At 52.1% G+C, this 3,133-nt stretch overlaps 1 protein-coding gene across 1 annotated transcript in view; it reads left to right on the forward strand.

The window, feature by feature from the left end:
- The window catches only part of LOC134433598 (chromodomain-helicase-DNA-binding protein 8-like), a 48,458-nt gene extending 48,393 nt beyond the window's left edge, over nucleotides 1-65 (forward strand). Inside the window, 1 exon segment of the mRNA XM_063182416.1 lies at nucleotides 25-65. Coding sequence (XP_063038486.1) covers nucleotides 25-65 — 41 coding nt within the window.
- The last annotated feature ends 3,068 nt before the right edge of the window (nucleotides 66-3,133 follow it).

The following is a 3,133-nucleotide window of genomic DNA, read 5'->3' on the forward strand; positions in this document are numbered from 1 at the left end:
TCCACGCTGAATTTGAGGTTGCAGTTGCCGCCGCTCTGGACGATGATCTGGGTAATTTTTGCTGATTTTTTTGGGTATTTTTTGGCCGATTTTTTGGGGGATTTTTGCTGTTTTCCGTACGTGCGCATTTTGGGTTGAATTTACCCGATTTTGGCGCAGTTTTCGTACCTGACCACGCTGAATTTGAGGTCGCAGTTGCCGCCGCTCTGGATGATGGGCGGGTGATTTTTCTGGGATTTTTTTGGGGATTTTTTGGCAGATTTTTTTGCGGATTTCAGTGTTTTACGGATTTGTAAATTTTGGGTTAAATTCCCGGGATTTTGGGTACCTGACCACGCTGAATTTGAGGTTGTAGTTGCCGCCGCTCTGGATGATGGGCACGTGATTTTTCTGGGATTTTTTTGGGAATTTCTGGCGGATTTTTTGGGGGATTTCTGCTATTTTCCGTACGTGTGCATTTTGGTTGAATTAACCTGATTTTGGCGCAGTTTTCGTACCTGACCACGCTGAATTTGAGGTTGTAGTTGCCGCCGCTCTGGATGATGGGCGGGTAGCACATCTCCACGGCCGAGGGGTCGGCCCCAGCCAGGAATTTCTTCTCCTCGATCGCCTTCTCCACCGCCTCGGCCAGCTTGCTGTGGCGCACCTTCTGCGGTGGTGACGTCACCGTGACGTCAGCGTGACGTCAGCGTGACATCATCACAACACCACACAGCCACCCCCGGGCCCCGGTGACGGAAACTCGGCCCAAAACGGGACAAAAACGTCAGGATTTGGCCCAAAAATTATTAAATTAGGAGAGGGCCCGCCCCAAAATGGAGATTTTGGACGGGACGCACCCAAATACGCCGAGTTTTGGGTCAGATTTGATTGAAAAATGGCGATTTTTGGAGTAAAGTGCCTCGTTCTGTGCTATGTTGGGCAAGGTGATCTTGTGGGACCTCAAAATTCCAATTTTTGGTCCATCCTGACCTCAAAATTCCAATTTTGGTCCATCCCGACCTCATAATTTGAGTTTTTCGGAGCCCAACTTGACCTAAAAATTCCAGATTTTGCTCCAATCTGACCTTAAAATTCCCATTGTTATCGCTGTGATGTTATTATGATGTCATCACGATATCACAGAACCAACCTGGGCATTGGTAGCAGCAATTTGACCCCAAAATGGGACAAAATGTTGAGGTTAGGACCAAAAAATGATCAAATTTGGACAGAGTCCACCTCACCGTTTTGGGTAATATTGACCAAAAAAACGCTGGGGTTTGGGCCAGCTTTGCCTCAATAATGGTGATTTTTGGAGCAAAATGAGCCTAAAATGTAATTTTGGTACCACGTTTACCACGGTGATCTAATGGGACCTCAAAATTCCAATTTTTGGTCCATTATAACGTCAAAATTCCAACTTTCGGTCCATCATGACCCCAAAATTCCAATTTTTCACCCAATCCGACCTGAAACCTCCCAGTTTTGGTCCGCCCAGATCCCAAACCTCCCATTTTTGGCCCCAAATTTTAATCCCTTAAAACTCCCGCTTTTGGTCAAACCCCATCTCAGAATCCCAAATTTTAGGTCCCGCCTCACCTCAAAATTCCAATTTTTGGCGCCGCTTCCGGCTTTGACCCCGCCCCTCGCATTTAGCCACACCCCTCGCGTTTAGCCCCACCCCTTTTGGTGGCCCCGCCCCCTTTTTAGAGCCCCGCCCACCTCATCTGCATCCACGATCTCCATGACGCGCTCCTTGAAGAACTTGGTGAAGAGCTCGGAGGTGATGGCGGCGGCCTTGCGCATCAGGGCCAGCTCCTGCTCCTCCTTGGCCGCCATGGCCAGCGCCACCGCGGCGCTGACGTCGACCTATCAGAGAGCCCACAGGGTGGGCGTGGCCGTCACTGATTGATCTAATTGATTATTGATTGATTTATCCCATCATCAGCTCGTTAACCCCGGCCTTGCGCACCAGGGCCGGCTCCTGCTCCTCCTTGGCCAGCGCCGCTGACGTCACCCTGGGGGCGTGGCCAAAGGGTGGGCGTGGCCAGAGTGGGCGGGGGCCAAGCTGAGTCCAAAGGGCTTCGACCCTTCAGACCCAACTTTGATTGATTCAACCCAACTTTGACTGATTTATCCCAACTTTAATTGATTCAACCCAACTTTGATTGATTTAACCCAACTTTGATTGACTTATCCCAACTTTGATTGATTTAACCCAACTTTGATTGATTCAACCCAACTTTGATTGATTTAACCCAACTTTGATCGATTTAACCCAACTTTGATTGATTCAACCCAACTTTGATTGACTTATCCCAACTTTGATTGATTTATCCCAACTGTGATTGATTTATCCCAACTTTGATTGATTTATCCCAACTTTGATCGATTTATCCAACTTTGACTGATTTAACCCAACTTTGACTTTTTAAACCAACTCAACTCTTCCAACCCAACACTGGCCCCTCCCACCCATCCCAGGCCCCGCCCCCTGTGTCAGGCCACGCCCCCCGGCCCTGGCCCTCATGAACTCCCCGGGAATTTACCACACACTGGCCCCTCCCCTTTTCCATAAGCCCCTCCACCCATCAAAAGCCACGCCCCCCCGGGTTAGGCCACGCCCCTTCCCCACAAACCACGCCCCCCAGCCCCGGCCACGCCCCCCGAACCTTCTCGAAGCTCTCCTTGCTGAGGGCGTCGTTCCAGCCCCTCATGAACTCCCCCGGGAATCTGTCACTCACTGGCCCCTCCCACCCACCCCAGGCCCCGCCCCCTTTCACAAGCCACGCCCCCCGAACCTTCTCGAAGCTCTCCTTGCTGAGGGCGTCGTTCCAGCTCCGCATGAACTCCCCCGGGAATTTGTCCTTGGCGAAGACGCCGAGGCGCCGCCCCGGCCCGGCTGCCCCGCAGCGCTTCCAGAAGCTTCTCAAAGTTGGCCTTGTTGCTCTCGTTCTGCCACGGGGGGGCGGGGACACCGTCAGGGGGCGGGGACACCGTCGGGGGGGCGGGGACAGTGTGGGTGGGGCCGCAAAGAATCAACGGGAACCATAAAAGGGCCCAAAATTGCCCCAAAACGCCCCAAAGTGACCCAAAGTGACCCCAAAGTGACCCACAGTGAGGCACCGGGACACCGTGAGGAACCCAAAGT

Source organism: Melospiza melodia, unplaced genomic scaffold (assembly GCF_035770615.1).
Source record: "Melospiza melodia melodia isolate bMelMel2 unplaced genomic scaffold, bMelMel2.pri scaffold_211, whole genome shotgun sequence".
In the NCBI taxonomy this organism is placed as follows: Eukaryota; Metazoa; Chordata; class Aves; order Passeriformes; family Passerellidae; genus Melospiza; species Melospiza melodia.